The 16,434-nt window shown below is 45.9% G+C and overlaps 1 protein-coding gene across 3 annotated transcripts in view; it reads left to right on the plus strand.

Moving 5' to 3' along the window:
* The window catches only part of LOC120922844 (NACHT, LRR and PYD domains-containing protein 12-like), a 233,827-nt gene that overhangs the window by 43,842 nt on the left and 173,551 nt on the right, over positions 1-16,434 (plus strand). For all 3 annotated transcript variants that reach the window (XM_040334845.1, XM_040334901.1, XM_040334856.1), the window contains exon 4: positions 7,432-7,603. In XM_040334845.1, coding sequence (XP_040190779.1) covers positions 7,432-7,603 — 172 coding nt within the window. The remainder of the gene's footprint in view (positions 1-7,431; positions 7,604-16,434) is intronic.

A 16,434-nucleotide genomic window follows, 5' to 3' on the forward strand; every position in this document is an offset into this window, starting at 1 on the left:
TTCTGACTAAGGTACTGGCTATGAGGGTTAATAAGATTATCCTGTCCATCATCCATCCGGACCAGGCGGGTTACACTTGAACCATGCAGACCCCGTTGGACTCCGTCAGCCACAGGGCACTGTTGTCTCTTGATGCCAATAAGGCATTCGACAGTGTTGGCTGGCAGTATCTCTGGGCTGTGCTGGCTAAGTTTGGATTCGGACCCAATTTCCTGAGGTGGGTGAAACTTCTGTATGACGTGCCACAGGCGGCCATATGCATGTCCGATAGGATATCTCATGCCTTTGCACTGGGAAGGGGGACCAGACAGGGATGTCCCCTGTCCCCCCTGCTCTTTGCCCTGGCCATTGAGTGCCTGGCAGCCCAGGTGAGGAGCTGCCCTTCGGTCAGGGGCTTCAGATATGGCGACATGCATGAGAAAATCATGCTTTACGGCAACGACATGCTCCTCTTCCTAGAGGATGCGGACAACTCATTGACTCTTATCACTGACTTCGGATGATTTTCAGGCCTTACCATCAACTGGTCAAAATCAGCCCTGATGTTTCTAGATGAGACACCCATGCCTGGTGGGAGGCTCCCTTGCCCTGTCCCCGTAGTGTCATCTTTCAAATATCTGGGTGTTCATGTATCCCCTAAAATAACAGATTTTTGTCAATTTAATGTCTATCCCCTACTGACCCGGTTTAGAGACAAGATACATATCTGGAACAAGCTAAAAATGTCCCTAGCTGGCAAGACAAACCTTATTAAGATTATTCTAATGCTGCAGCTGTTATATCTGCTCCACAATACACCAGTAGTTATTACGCTTAAAATATTTTGAGTTGTTAACTCTGTCTAACTTTAGGCAATTGTTATGGCACACCAAACCTCCTAGGATCAAACTAGAGCAATTACAACGTCCAAAGGAGGGGGGGCCTTGCCCTACCCAATCCTTGGATATATTACTTGGCCGCACAGTTACAGTACGTGATAGGAGCTATGGTCCCATTGCCTGTGGGCTCCTCGGCCCAGCTTTAGTTGCAAGGCTCGGGAGCCGACACGATACCTGAGAGGCTGGAGGCCCAGCAGTTTCAATAACCCAATAAACGCATGCCCACCTACTCACTCCTTTACAAGGTATGGAATAAGGCCAAACAGCTCCAGAAAGTAACAGGGTTCACCGAGTATAGTCCTCTTTGGGGGAACAACACATATACTGAACTGGTCAAGATTAAGCAAGGACCCAAATACCATGGGTATAACACACCTGAGACATGTCTTCCATGGCGGGACCCTGTTCCCTTTTAGTGCGCTTCAGTCTAAATATGCGCTTTCACCTAATATGCAGTTTTACTACTTACAAATACAGCACGCTGTCAGAGCCCAGGGAGATGCGATGGAGTGGGTTCAGTCCCCCACTCCTGTTTTCCACATACTACAGGTCGCTTCTGACACCAAGAGTGTCATCTCCCAGTGCTATAACATGCTGCTATCGTCATTTCTGGAGGGACATCTTATGAAGGTAGTGAGTCATTGGGAGGCAGATGTTGGACCCATTTGCAGGGGAACTCTGGGAGGAGGAGGCGATACAGGCAGTTAATACCTGCTCGCTTAACGTGTCACATAGAGTGTCTCAGTTGTACATTTTATTGAGAGTGCATTTTACCCCGGTGAAACTCATCAGAATGGGCAGGGCACCTGATCCACTGTGCGCAAGGTGCAGGGTGGTGCCTGGGGACTTTATTGACCTGCTCTGGCATTGCCCCAAACTCCACAGATTCTGGACGGAGGTTCTGGCCACACTTAATTCAGTGTTCCGGACCAACGTCCCCTTTGACCCACTTTGTTGCCTGCTTGGAGTTCTGGAAGGGGCATTCGCCAGGGCATTGTTTCAGGCAAGAAAAATCATTCTTCTTAACTGGAAATCAGATATACCGCGCAAGGTTAAAACATGGATATAGCACATGGGTAAAACGCTCACAATGGAGAAATACATATATCAGCAAAGGGGTAACGCTGGGAAATTTGTTAAGCTTTGGGATCCGTGGCTTGCTGTGCCTGGCCTGAGCCCCATGGAACTTGTCCAGATGAGATTGCTAGGGGGTGTATAGGCGAGGATGATAAGATGAGGGATACTTGGTTGGTCACTTGTTTAAGTCTCTGAACGGCTGGGCGGCCTATGGGAGGGGGGGGTGCAGGGCTGGGTGGGAGGGGTCTGAGCAGAATGCGATAAGCACGGAGGGATTATGAGCAGACTGTTTACTTTACTGGTTGCATGCTGAGTTTAAGGACTTGTGTTGTATTATTTCAATACCTGAATACAGTGTACGGCATTTCATGTTTGCATACTTTGTATGTTTTGTGAGCAATAAAAACCTTTTGATTAAAAAAAAACATATTTACTGCTCCAAGCCCCCCCACTCTTTATCCTGTACCCAATTATCTTCTCCTGTGCCCTGCAGCTACTGCAGAAAACGGGAGGGAGTGAAGAAGAGCCCGCAGTGCTGCGGGGGCACACAGGGGAATCAGAGTGGCGTGGGGGTGAAAATTAAAATGGTGGGGTGAATAGGGCACTCAGTGCAGACACTGTGATTTGATTTTCCTGCAACACAGCCAGAGGGAAGAGGATGAGAAGCCAGCTGCACTAAGGGGGGATCGGAGCAGGAGGATTAGTGAAGCCTGGATTTAGCCTGGATGTGCTGGATGCTGGGATTTCAATGACATTTTGGGATGGTCCTGCACAATCTGGAACAGTTGGGAGGTATGCAGTACCCAGCAGGTAAAGATAAGTTACTGAAAAGTAAGATGTGACTCATGGGACTAGAGCTGTAAACTCCCTGGTGTTCTCTCTGGAGCCGCAAATTAAAACACAGATCTGAAGCCATTCATAATCCAGTAATGTAAGCAATGCTTCTGCGGGGTGAATATCAGGGCTAAAGTCCTGCAGGAACGCGTGGGAACGGAGTCCCTGCACTTTTTTCACAGCAGGAACGCAGTTCCCTTTGCAGGACTAGAGCAGCCGAGAGCAGCCGATCTTTCACTAAGCGGCGATGCCCAGCTCGAGTCACTGTCAGGGGCAGGCGAACCTTAGTAATCCTTTATGTTACTGGCCACTTCCTGTACATGGATTCATCGGGTAGTGTGCGGGTATTCCGTCACTTCCTCAATGCCGCAATGTCTCCTGGGAGCTTTTGTCATTTTCCCAGGAGACATTGCGGAGGTCTGCCGCGAGTTATCACGGGAAGTTCTTTCTAAAACTCGCGGCAGACCTCCGCAATGTCTCCTGAGAACAATGACAAAAACTCCCAGGAGACATTGCGGCATCGAGGAAGTGACGGAATACCCGCACACTACCCGATGAATCCATATACAGGAAGCGGCCAGTAAAATAAAGGATTACTAAGGTACAGTGGATCGAAAAAAAAAACGTGCGGTTTAGTAATTATGCATATGAGCGTATCATTTATTTGTTTTTTGGTGGGGGAGTGGATCTTGGGTGGGAGTTCCCACACTTTTTTCCCCATGACTTGACCCCTGGTGAATAGAGTCCATCACCTGTAACTGTGCATGACGACAGCAGTTCAGCCCAGTTCAGGAGAGAGGAACAGAGGATCGGAGGTCACTAAGTGTGTGTGTGGCAGGGGAGCATGGAGCCAAAGTCAGATCTACTGCAGAGAAGCAGGGAGCCGCGGCTGTGAGCTTTTATAGTGTGCAGACTGGGAGAGCGAGCAGGAGAGGTGCAGAGAGCAGCAGTGGAGGAGAGGCTGACAGAGTAAAGGGAAGTGACCGCCGTCCAAGTGCAGGTGGAGTAGCAGATTTACTCTCCATCAACCTGGTGTAACTGGTAGCACTGTACCAGGCGGGAGATTGTTGCCTGTAGGAAGCCGGAGTCGGTGGCGGAGCTGGGAGGTCCTGCTCTTCCTTGTGTCTGTGCCTGCAAAGCGATTCATCGGTTGCTAGGATGCTGCCAGTAGTAGTTACCAATGAGAGAAAGAAAATTTGAAGGGGGGGAGAGGGAGGCAGGGAGCACACGGAGAGCATTTATTGCTTCCAGTGAGAATACCCCCACTGAGTGGACCCAGTTTTCTGAACTTATTCTGGGATTTCAGCCCAGATCCGCCGGACTCCGGGACAGTTTTGAAATCTCGGGACAGTGCCGCGGAATCTGGGACGGTTGGGAGGTATGTTATCAGCCATGACTGCCATAACCCATTAATGCATCCCAGCAAGATAATGACAATAGATTTATGTAGTGACCACGAAAAGGCACATTGGAGAACTGTGACTAACAAAATTGCCCCACTTCTAATATACCAAATACCCAACTAAGAAAACTAAAAATAAAACCTCTGGGTATGTAGTTTAGTCCCAAAAAACAACAAAAAAACAATGGCGTCCATCGGAAGCAAACAAAAGCTTGGCAGCTCATTGGTGGTTCTGCAGTTCCTCTGGACGCTCCATTCAATAGGATTGTGGAGCAAAAGGAACAAAGTAAGGTGTAATGACAAGAAAGTAGGAAACAATATTGGGACTATGGCACCCTCCAGTGGTGTGTGATGTTATGTTCCCAGTATGTAGGACAGAATACTCAGCCATGTGTAAATAGGAGGGAATGGAGTAGTTACAATTTAAGCCTCAGTTACCTCAGTGATCACTTATACCAACTGCAATCTCACTGGCCTAGATTAGAGAAGAAAGGTGAATGTGATCAGCACTAATATTACAGCTCATTCTCCAGTCATTCCCGTGGCTCCAACAGGTAATCCACACTTCCAATGCTCCATTATGATATACAGGGAGCCTGCATACACATGGCAGGTCATAATGGAGCTCCTTACCTCTCCCACGACTATGGAGTAATACAGACCAATAAAAGGGCAGTAGAAAAAAAAGGGGAAGAACTATACAAGGAAGATGGCTCCATCTAGTGGTATGATGAAGAATGTTCCCATAATAAAATCAGTGCAGACTTTAACATGTAACCAGAAGGAAATAGAGCATATTTACCAGGGCACCATGGGTGCAACAGTGTGCATTCACAAACGATAGGCAGTCTGGTGCAATCCAACAAAAAGAGGGAACAATGTCTGGCAAATCCTCCTTCCCCCCCTGCTGTCTTCTGGGAAACACACCGGTCCCAGAAGACAGCAGGGACCAATTAGAACATGCAGCGCGACTCACGCATGCGCAGTAGGGAACCAGGAGTGAAGCCAAAAGTCCTCACTGCCTGGTTCCCTTACCAGGAATGGCAGCACCGGGGAGTCGATCCAAAGATCAGCTGTGGTGCTGACAATGCAGGCTCCCTGGACAGGTAAGTGTCCTTATATTAAAAGTCAGCAGCTGCTGTATTTGTATATTTTTTTTTTACCCCGGAGGAACTCAGCTTTAAGGGGGTGTGGGTGGAGAAACAACAGGGCACTGATCTTCCCAGTAAATGGCTGTGAGGGGGAATCAGCACAAGTCTTGGCCATTGGAGGACAGGCAGGCTGTTCTTCAAGAACAGCTAGAAAAAAGCTGTGAAAAATGTGCTCTAATGCCTAGAGTGGTCAGTTTGAAATAGGAAAACAGGGGGACTGGCAGGATTCACCAGGTATTCCACACAAAGAAAGCAATAAAAAGAATGGGATACCTTTTAACACAATTACATGGTACAGCAGGCATATATCAGGAATGTTAACTGTTGAGATAGTGTTTTCTAACCACTTCAATATCGGGTAATTTCACCCCCTTCCTGCCCAGGTCAATTTTCAGCTTTCAGCGCTGTCACACTTTGAATTACAATTGCGCGGCCATTCAACACTTACCATATGAATTATTATTTTTCACACAAAGAGCTTTCTTTTGATGGTATTTGATCACCACTGTCTTTTTTTTCTGCAATACAAATAAAAAAATGCTTTTCTTTGTTTTTGTTATAAGATTTTGTAAATAAGTACGTTTTCTCCTTCACTGATGCGCACTGATGAGACAGCACTGAATGGAACTGACGAGGCAGCACAGAGGAGGTAGTACCGATGAGGAGGCACTGATATGCAGCACTGATGGGCTCTGATAGGTGACACTTATGGGCAGCAATGATGGGCACTGATGGAAAGCACTGTTTAGTGGAACTGATAGGCAGCACTGATGGGGAGGCACTGATTGAGATCCCTTATGGGCACTGATTGGCATCACATGTGTGTACAAGTGGGCACTGATTGGCATTACTGGCAGGCACTGATGGGCATCAATAGTGGGCACTGGTGGACATCACTGATGAGTCTGCACTGATAATACGCTGGTTATCATCACAGACCCCCCTGTCAGGAGAGCTGCTGATCTGCTCTACTCTCACCTGTCACCACAAATAGAGGAGAAAGCCAATAAACAGCACTTCCTGGTTACCATGTGATCAGCTGTGATTGGACACAACTGATCATGTGGTAAAGAGACTACCTCATAGGCTCTTTACCTAGATCAGAGAAGTGGTGTGTCAAACCGACACACTGCACCACCGATTGACGTGCTGCATGCCCCCAGGGCACGCAAGAGCGGCTCATCATGCTGGACATCATATGACACCAAGTCAGGACAGCTGATCCCTGCTGTGGCCATCATTTTGCTATTGGCCCGGCGGGATGTGGTTAATTATATGTTTTTATTTCCCATTATCACCCCCTGTAATGAATGGTATCTGTTGTCTCTCTTGTCTGTGTTTTCCGTCAGATATGGTGACCCGTCAGATTTAGTAACAGGAGTGACGTTCCGTCGCCGCCATCTTGGTACACCCCGAGGATACAGTAAGAAAGCGGCAAGCGGACATCTTGTTACACCCACTGGAGTCTTGCATTTTACACAAGTAAACTCGGCTTATATAGTCAGATTGAGTAATTTAAAATCCGTCAGACTGTTTTGATGTTGATTTTTCTAATCAGCGGTGTTCTATCATATTAGCAAACATGTGAGATCACCAGGCTCGCTACTGCTTATAAAATTCAACATGTAAACATTCAGACGGATTTCCAAATACTTAATTTGACTATATAAGCTGAGTTAATTGTTAAAAATAAGTGTGTAATGCAAGACTCCGATGGGTGTAAAAAGATGTGCGCTTACCGCCTTCTCACTGTATCCTTACTGTGGAGGAGTGTGGGGTGTAGCAAGATGGCGGTGACAAAATGCCACTTCCGTATCTAAATCTGACGGGTCGCCATATCTGACAGAACACCTGCAGCTCTGGTAGTGTCCTATTACATCCACTTGTGATGGGAGAAATGCAAAAGCACACAAAGGTCAAGAAGAGTTCAGGCATGTGTCAGCAGTACCCAGGATAACTTCCTTGTAACAAGATGTTCTTTTCTGAATGGAATGTTCAAAGCACCCAGAATTATGTTATATATTTATCCAAAAAAATAAAGTTACATTTTAACACCAGATATGAAACAATAATAATATATGTTTTCCAGAAATACGAGCCAATGGAAAAAGACCCGTCTTCCTTCTCTTACACCTTGTTACAAGATATTCGGGATCGGGGAAGAGAAGCTGTGATTGGACTCTGGGAATGTCTCTATGTTCTACAGGATGATGATCATCATCCTAATTTATTGGCGGTTCTGGATGAGATCACACAGAGAGGTAAGAGGACTTTGGGCCAGATTCTCGTACATCCGCGTAAATTTGTGCGGGCGTAACGTAACCTATTTACATTACGCCTCCGCAACTTACACGGGCAAGTGCTGTATTCTCAAAGCACTTGCTCCGTAAGTTGCGGCGGCGTAGCGTAAATCGGCCGGCGTAAGCGCGCCTAATTCAAATTTGGATCAGGGGGGGGGCGTGTTTTATGTAAATGTACTGTGACCCGACGTGATTGACAATTTTCCCGAACGGTGCATGCGCCGTCCGTGGAATTTCCCAGTGTGCATTGCTCCAAAGTACGCCAAAAGGACATCATTGGTTTCGACGTGAACGTAAATGACGTCCAGCCCCATTCACGGACGACTTACGCAAACGACGTAACTTTTTCAAATTTCGACGCAGGAACGACGGCCATACTTAACATTGTTACGCCGCACTTATGCCACCATATAGCAGGGGCAACTATACGCCCGGAAAAGACTAACATAAACGGCGTAAATTTACTGCGTCGGCCGCGCGTACGTTCGGGAATTCGCGTACCTTGCTGATTTACATATTTTGCGTGTAAATCAGCATACACGCCCCTAGCGGTCAGCTTAAAAGTGCAGTTACAATCTGACGGCGTAAGAGACTTACGCCTGTCGGATCTAACAGATATCTATGCGTAACTGATTATAAGAATCGGGGAGCATAGATACGACCGGCCGGACGCAGAGATACGACGGCGTATCTGGAGATACGCTGTCGTATCTCCTCTAAGAATCTGGGCCTTAGTGTTTTCAGACAACAATGTGATGAAATAATGACTGACACCAATTATCCCAAAATAATGAGTGACACCAATTATCCCAAAATAATGAGTGACACTAATTATCCCAAAATAATGAGTGACACTAATTATCCCAAAGTTTTACCTCCATTGTCAGTGATAAACACGGTACACATACACCGCACTCCTCACCACTATCTTTCTTCTCTCCTTTTCTCTTTGGCAGATTTGTTCTTGTTCCCTTTTCTAAACAAATACTAAACAAGAAAAAACTATGCTTATATAAAAAACAAAAGAAAAAAAAACACACAAATAAACAGAATAAAAAATTGGAGAGCTGCGCCAATAAAATGACCAATGGTCATATTAACATACAGAGGCTACTATGTAAAAAACAGTGCACACTATGCAAAACAAATGCACATGCAGATATAAATTGGAAATATCCAAATCAATAGGACACGCCCAATCACCATAGAGTAATGAAAACCAGAATTGAAAATAAGAAAGGAAAGAAACTGATTAGGTTTGGGCTAATCTTCAACAAAAGTCCACATTGATGGTGATAGATGGCAGATTGCATGTACATTGGATCATACGAGAATTCCGATTGCTTGCATATCACCCAGTGAATCATGCCATGGACCAAGGTGACGTTGACAATGTCTGCTGTGACGAAACGCGTATATGGGAGCGACGTGCTGACGTCACCACGCTTTAGCAAAAGAGGAAGGGCTTCCTATGTGCCCGGCAATTGTATTTCATGCTTTTTTTAACTTCATTTATGTAAGTGCATTACTTTCTTCTTTTTTATAAATATATCCTACGGTATTACGCTATGGTCCGTGTCCTTTTTTCCTTTCGTATTGGTTACATGGAGCATTTGAGACTACAATAAGCGTATTCATCTGATTTGTAATTTGGCTTATCCTGCTTCCTGGTGCATTCCTGGTACACGTGCGAGTCAAAGGCCGCGGCTGGGATATAGCCGACTGCTGTTTAAACTTGCCTTCTGGTAAGCTGACATCTTATATGGTGGTGGGCACCTTGGTCCGTGGCGTGATTCACTGGGTGATATGCAAGCAATCGGAATTCTCGTGTGATCCAATTTACATGCAATCTGCCGTCTATCACCATCAATGTGGACTTTTGTTGAAGATTAGCCCAAACCTAATCAGTTTCTTTCCTTTTTTATTTTCAATTCTGGTTTTCATCACTCTATGGTGATTGGGCGTGTCCTATTGATTTGGATGTTTCCAATTTATATCTGCATGTGCATTTGTTTTGCATAGTGTGCACTGTTTTTTACATACCCTGTTTCCCCAAAAATAAGACCCACCCTGAAAATAAGACCTAGCGCTATTTTCCAGGAGGGCTGCAATATAAGCCCTACCCTGAAAATAAGCCCTAGTTAAAAATGCTTGTAAAATCCTATAGTCCACTCTATTACAGTAGTATATAATGTACAATGTGTGTGTTTCTGTAATATAATTGCGGGGGAAGAGAGCTCCGGCGGGTAACAGAAGCACAGAGTGGCTCTATAACAAAGGTATTTGGCACAATTATATTACAGAAACACACATTGTACAATATATAATACTGTAATAGAGTGGATTATAGGATTTTACTAGCATTTTAACTCAGTTCACACTGGGGATTCCTGACAGGCAGGGAGGGAGAGGGGGAGAGAAGACATCACATTACATAGTAAGACCTACCCCGAAAATAAGCCCTACTGTGTCTTTTGTTGGCATAATTAATATAAGACCCGGGCTTATTTTCGGGGAAACACGGTAGTAGCCTCTGGATATTAATATCACCATTGGTCATTTTATTGGCGCAGCTCTCCAATTTTTTATTCTAAACAAATCCTCAATGTCAGATCAGAATTTTTTATTTTTGTTAACAGTATAGATTTCTAATGATGCATTTTTTATGGATTGTAAACCATGTGACCACATTACTCCTCCCCCTTTCTCTGGAACACCATGTCCAGTCTACTAACTACAAAAATATTTCTATCTGAAAATTGATATTAGATTACATGGAAACATCCTTGTTTTAGAAAATAATTCTTTACTGCACATTGGAATGGAGAGGTTCTAAAAATGGAAAGTGAATGTAAACCCTAAAAATATCAAATGTATCATTGGAAGTGATTTGTTATATCTGTTTTATTTGTACAAAAAATATTGTGTAGCAAAGTTTGTTTCCTTTGCAGAGGTGTGCACAACTTTAAAGGCCAAGTTCACCTTTTCCAGAAAATAGTCTCTGCAGTCATTGGGTCCCAGTAGTTATTAACTGCTTGCCGACCAGCCGCCGCAGTTGTACTACACAGGTTGGCTCGGCTGCACAAATCGCTGTCATTGTACGTTGGGCGTGTACACGGCGATCTCTGCCAATTCACTAGTGGGGATCCAGCCGGCGGGTCCACCCACGATCTCTCCAGAGAGAGGCATAACGGGGATCTGCCAGTGTAAACAAACAGATCCCCGTTCTGTCAGGGGAGTAGAGCGAGATTGTCTGTTCCTAATGATTAGGAACAGCGATCTCTTTCCTCCTCCAGTCAGCCCAGCCCCCATACAGTTAGAAACACCTCCCAGGGGACACAATTAACTCCTTGATCACCACTAGTGTTAACCTCTTTCCTGCCAGTGTCCTTTATACAGCAATTAGTGCATTTTAATAGCACTGATCACTGTATAAATGTCACTGGACCCCAAAAAGTGTCAAAAGTGTCTGATTTGTCCGCTGCAATGTAGCAGCCCCACAAAAAATAGCAGATCACTGCCAATACTAGTAGAAAAAAAATCACCCATGCCAGGATTAGATGGGTGATCTGTCTATCAAAGTTTCCCGGGCAAGGGGGAGGGGCTGTATATGACGCATGCGGCGGGAAACACAGATATTGAATTAAAAGCTGTAATGTTCCCCACGGATTGAACAACGCGGCGGAGGCTACGGCTCCTCTCCTACCCAGCACAGGTAGGCTACAGGGGGAACTCTGGCTGCAATGTGGGGGGGGACTCTGGCTGCAATGTGGGGGAACTTTGGCTGCAATGTGGGGGGGGGAACTCTGGCTGCAATACAGGGGAAACTTTGGCTGCAATGTGGGGGGGGACTCTGATTGCAATGTGGGGGGAACTTTGGCTGCAATGTGGGGGGGGAGACTCTGGCTGCAATGTGGGGGGGGGACTCTGGCTGCAATGTGGGGGGGGGGGGGGAACTCTGGCTGCAATGTGGGGGAAACTTTGGCTGCAATGTGGGGGGGGGAGACTCTGGCTGCAATGTGGGGGGGGGAACTCTGGCTGCAATGTGGGGGGGAACTCTGGCTGCAATGTGGTGGGGGAACTCTGGCTGCAAAGTGGGGGACTCTGGTTGCAAAATGGGGACATTTTGCTGCACTGGGGACACGTGCTGCATTGGTAGACATGGGCAGGCTGCATTTTTGGGCACGGATAAAGTTTCTGTTAATATTTATTTTTATAACTTAATTATGCATAAAACATTTTGAGCCCTGCTCTAGTACCTACCTACCTAAGGTAGAGGGTGATTACACATGCAGCAGTGCTTCTTGGAAGGTGTAGTTCTCTACATATTGATTTGATTCAAGCAGTAACCCTTTTGTGGGTTACCATTAGGATTGCCACCTTTTCTTCAGGCCGATCCCGAACACTTTAGTGGTGCACAACGTCTTTTATTTTTTTCAGTAAATGCTATAAGATTGTAAAAGACTCTTTTGGCTGCCTCAAGGAAACGCAGTGGGTGTGGCCGAATTGTGAGTGTTAATTCATGGAATACAGGGTTTAGGAATATTTACTGTGCAAAATGCAGGGGACAGGAGTGTGGAATGCGTAGTAGGAGTCATGATTACAAAACAAAAAGTGTACAGCAGTCAGGGGTGTGTAACGCAGTGTAGGGGTAAGAAGAGCACAAAATCCCCCCTGCAAGCAGTACTCTCCTCCATGCAGTGGCAGAACCACCGCCATAGCGACCCATGCGGGCGCTATGGGGCCCGGTCATAGTTACCAATAGAATTCCCTTTTTCCCAATTTTTCACCGCCCGCCGCCACTAGAGGTCTTTTCCAGAAGACCAGACGAGACCAGACGAGTTAGAAACGAGAAGCGGAGCCTGCCGAGTGGCTACAATAGAAATAGAGCTGCGGCACTGCCCCACCCCCGTCTGTCTGTCATCTGTGACCTGTTATGGAAAGAGGTGGGTGGTGCCGCAGCTCAAGTTCTATTGTAGCCGGCCGGCTCCGCCTCTATTTTGTTCCCCTTCAGGCTTCAGTAATGACGGCAGAGACACCGCTGCTAGGATATAGAAGGGCTCCAATGGGGGGGATGGACACCTGAGTTGTAAGGAAGCACTCCGCTGGCTGGGGACAGTGACCAGTGTTGCCAACCTACCATATTGAAATTTACTGGCACGACACCCGAAATTTGCTGGCACAGCCACGTTTTTACTGGCATTTCACAAAATGGAAAAAATTACATTTTTAGGTGCAAATTTCAGTATTTAGGCTACAAACACTAGGCAAATAGCAATGTGATTTATGGTAGATATTAAGGTAAAAAAACATATTTTTGTTATTTTTTATATAATAAGGGCAAATTATTTAGTCAGATCACCCCCTGCCTCCATCCCCCTCTGCCACCAACACCCCCTGCCTCCATCCCCCTCTGCCACCAACACCCCCTGCCTCCATCCCCCTCTGCCACCAACACCCCCTGCCTCCATCCCCCTCTGCCACCAACACCCCCTGCCTCCATCCCCCTCTGCCACCAACACCCCCTCCCTCCATCCCCCTCTGCCACCAACACCCCCTGCCTCCATCCCCCTCTGCCACCAACACCCCCTGCCTCCATCCCCCTCTGCCATCAACACCCCCTGCCTCTATCCCCACCCTCTGCAATGCCACAATCCCCCTCTGCAGTGCCACCATCACCCCCTGCCACTAACACCCCCTGCCTCCAATCTCCCCCAGGTCCCGTGCCTCCATCGTCCCCTGCCTCCATCCCCCTCTGCCGTGCCACCAACCACCCCTGTCTCCATCCCCCACCCTCTGCGGTGCCACCAACACCCCCTGCCTCCAATCATTCCCTGCCACTAACACCCCCTGCCTCCAATTACCTCTGCCTCCAATCTCAATGCGCAGTTCCAAGCCAAACTGATCTCGGCTATTTTTACTGGCACATTCCCGCAACCACGGACATTTACGAATGGGGGAAAAAGTGACAGTTTTTACTAACTGTCTGTAAAAATACAGACGGTTGGCAACACTGATGACACCTGAGATCTGAGATGTAAGGAAGCACTCCGCTGGCTGGGGACAGTGACACCTAAGATGTAAGGAAGTACTCTGCAGAATCAAGGATGGTTGGGAGGTATGGGGGTTGGATATGTGCTGGGGGGCACTCTGGGAGGACTAGTGCTGGAAGGGGCTGTCAGATTTCAAATTCACCCCACACTTCTGGCATATGTCCTTTCTCATACTAAACCCCCCCCCCTCAGCACATATCCTCCTAACCCCCTAATCACTCCATGAATTGTGTACATCTTTTTAGCTTCCTCCTTCCCAGCCACTCTCTCCCCCTCCTCCCTGTCCATCTACAAAGCATATAAAACTTTGTACAGACCTGAAATCGGCATGTGTTCCTGCTCCCCCCTCCTCCTGTGTGTATATATACAGAGAATGAGAAGGGGGGAGGCAGCTTCATTCTGCTGTGTGAGTGCGACAGGCTGCAGGGATGGAGGGGAGACTTGCATCAGATGATCGTGGAGGCAGCAGACATGTCATTCCCAGTGCAGTCCGGTCTGAATGATGTGTCCGGGTCTAAGGGAAGATAGAACCCTGAACACATCATTCAAAAACTGCACTGTCCGGGAGAAACCCGTACAGGTGGCAACCCTAGTTACCATGGATGTAAAATCTCTCTACTCATGATCTTGCATTACATGTCTGAGATTTCATTTGAATCTCTATAGTTTGTATGACAATAATTTACATGAATTTATTGCAATGTGTGTTGCCTTTCTTTTTGAACACAACTTTTTTTTGTTTGATAAAACCTATTTTCTGCAGTGTAGAGGGGCATCCATGGGGGCAAAGTTTTCACCCTCCTCTATATGGGCTGGTGGGAGGAAGAGTTCATTTTCTCTCACCATAACCCCTATGTGGGCACTATCAGTTGGAATTCAGTTTTACGAGTCATCCATGATAATATTCATTTTTTGGAAGTTACTTTAGCCACTTCAGCCCCGGACGGATTCGCCCCTTAATGACAATGCCATTTTTTGCAATATGCCACTGTGTCCCTTTAACTGATAATTGCGTGGTCATGCGACGCTATACCCAAACAACATTGACATCCTTTTTTTCCGACAAATAGAGCTTTCTTTTGGTGGTATTTAATCACCTCTGCGGTTTTTATTTTTTGTGCTGTAAACAAACAAAGAGCGACAATTTTGAACAAAACATTTTTTTTCCTTTTTGCTATATATAATAAACAAAAAAAAAAAAATTTATTCATCAGTTTAGGCCGATGTATTCTTCTTCATATGTTTTGTAAAAAAAATCGCAATAGACGAATATTGATTAGTTATTGCTCGAAATCCACTGCAGCATCCTGTCCCCAAACCCCATGTGCCTTAATACCAGAAACATAAATTGCCAGTTCAAAAGCTTTTTCTGCGTCTGTCCCTAGAAAGACACATGGGGTTCGGGAAACGCAGGCATGGCGGCCCATTCAAATGAATGTGGGCCGCCAAAACACATACATGTGAACCAGCCAGGCCCAAAATAAGCCCATCAAGCAGTTAAATACAGACAGTAATGCCATGTGCTCTGAGGCCTTACTCAGCCTGGACTGCAGGTCTGGTCTGTGATTTAAAGAGTTCCTCTATTTTACACATGGCATGGCATGGGGTCCCATGGTGCTAAAGCAGAATGGACAGACGGTGCTGTGACCCCCATGCCATGCCATGTGTAAAATAGAGGAACTTTTTAAAACACTGACCAGACCTGCAGTGAATCATCAAATATTATAAAGACTTTGGGCACACTCTACAGAAAACTTCTATTTACAATATAGATTAGCAAACGGTGACATACCTTGAGGAGCAGGACATGAAGAAGTCAGCCTCAGGAAGAGCAAACTGTGGATGTTATAAAATCACAATTCACTTTTATATACAAGCAGCACCCAGTGGCAGGAAGGGAGAAGTGCACGTCTAAAGGGAAGCCAGGGGTGCTGTACATTTTAAAACACTGGGAAGGGAAGCAGTACTGTCACTGGCTGCGTGCCGCTGATGATTTTCAGCCTGATTTGTGGGCAGCACAGGGGCTTAACGAGCGGCAGGGATCAGGAATTATGGGGCCACTTACACAGCTTCAGGCATGGGCCCCCTGGAGCAGAGAAGGGGGGGGTGCTGCCGCCTGAAATTGAAAAGCAGGGGGGGGGCTGCCGCGAATTTAGAAGCTGGGGGCCCTTTACAAAAAAGAAATAAAAAATAAAGAAAAATATATATAAAAAAAGGGGTGTAGCCATCCGGGCCCTGGGGACCTCTGAGCCCTTTAATAAAAAGAAAAAAAGAAATAAAAAATATTATATATATTTTTTTTAAAAAGGGGGTTGCCATCTGGGGCCCTGGGGACCTCTGGGCCCTTTAATAATTTTTTTTTATAAAAATAAATTACAAAAAAAGGGGGTTTCCATCCGGGACCTCTGGGCCCTTTAATAAAAAAAAAAATCTATAAAAAAGAAACATTTATAAAAAAAAGGGGGGGGTTGCCATCCAGGGCCCTGGGGACCTCTGGGCCCTTTAATTAAAAAGAAATATAGCAAAAATAAAAAAATAAACATTTATAAAAAAAATAAAAAAAAGTGTTTGCCACATGGGGCCCTGGGGACCTCTGAGCCCTTTAATAAAAAAAAAAATATATATATATATATATATATATATATATATATATATATATATATATATAAAAAAGAAAAAAAAAGAATATGAAAAAAAATTATAAAAAAAAGGGGGGTTGCCATCCGGGGCCCTGGGGAC

This window comes from Rana temporaria, chromosome 1 (genome assembly GCF_905171775.1).
Source record: "Rana temporaria chromosome 1, aRanTem1.1, whole genome shotgun sequence".
NCBI classification, from domain to species: domain Eukaryota; kingdom Metazoa; phylum Chordata; class Amphibia; order Anura; family Ranidae; genus Rana; species Rana temporaria.